This window comes from Aphanomyces invadans, assembly GCF_000520115.1.
Source record: "Aphanomyces invadans strain NJM9701 unplaced genomic scaffold supercont1.8, whole genome shotgun sequence".
NCBI lineage: Eukaryota > Oomycota > Saprolegniomycetes > Saprolegniales > Verrucalvaceae > Aphanomyces > Aphanomyces invadans.
In genome coordinates this window covers 1,343,532-1,344,568 of record NW_008580153.1, presented here as the reverse complement: position 1 = coordinate 1,344,568, position 1,037 = coordinate 1,343,532, and the positions used below count along the sequence as shown (strand labels likewise).

At 59.0% G+C, this 1,037-nt stretch overlaps 1 protein-coding gene across 1 annotated transcript; it reads left to right on the top strand.

Annotated features, from left to right (window-relative positions):
• H310_05140 (hypothetical protein) lies at positions 1–1,012 on the top strand (the record flags this gene model as incomplete). The annotated part of the gene is made up of 2 exons (XM_008869781.1): positions 1–899; positions 961–1,012. 2 exons carry the CDS (start codon positions 1–3, stop codon positions 1,010–1,012), a joined length of 951 nt encoding a protein of 316 aa, XP_008868003.1.
• Between the last annotated feature and the right edge of the window lie 25 nt (positions 1,013–1,037).

The window sequence follows — 1,037 nt, the reverse complement described above, 5'->3', positions numbered from 1 at the left end:
ATGGTGTTCCCGACTCCTGCACCGACGCCATCTCCGTGTCCGGTCGTCGAATACGACGTCGACTATGTCGGCAACGACATTTTGTTCACCTCTCGCACCGACTACCGAGACTGCTGCGGCGATTGCCAAGCTACCGTGGGTTGTTCGCTGTACGTATGGGGACCCGATGACGGGGGCCGATGCTACTTGAAGAGCAAGAAGGGCGCGGCGTCCGCGTACACTGGTGGTCGCGCGGGTGTGCTGCCCATTGCTGCTCCGGTCATGCCCATCTCGAACGTCAAGGCCGACGTGTACGGAGTCAACTCGTTGCCACCCACAGCATTCAACTACATCGTGGGCGCGCAGTGGATTGACCAAACCACGCTGACTGCCGTGAACACTCAAGTGGAATCGTTTGTGGCGATCAACATGGCCAACAACTTTTCCCACGCGTCTGGCTCCGTTGAGACCATTGAAATGGAACTCGGTTTGACTACCTACATCAACGTGACGTCCGCTGGCGAGTGCGCCGACATGACGGCCACGTACAAGAACAACTTTTTCACGTACTGGCCGACCAAACTGTACTGCTTGGTGCACGAGCACACGACCGCGACAACGCTGCAAATGATTACAGCGACCGGGCAAGCCATCACGTTTCCCCAAGACTCGGACCCGGCATACCTCAGTGCGGCTCTCAACAACGTCGCCACCAACGCCGATTGCGTCCAGGCGTGCAGAGTCAAAGGCAACTGCGCTGGTGTCGAGTACGTCAGTGCGACGAAGACGTGCAGCTTATACAAACCACAACCCGCGACGTTCTCGGACGTTGTCGCGGGGTGGGTGTACGATCCCGTGTCGAACGTAGACAGCGGCGGCATCCAGTACTCGCAGATGACCATGTCGGCGCTTCCCGCCGCGTATGTCAAGGAGTCGATCCCCGCGGTCGCCTCGCTGCAAGCATGTGCGTCGTCGGCCAAGACCAAGGCGAACACGCTGTTTGGCTACAACGCCAACTCCAAAGTGTGCGTGATGTACGCGCCGACTGCCAGCGCTAC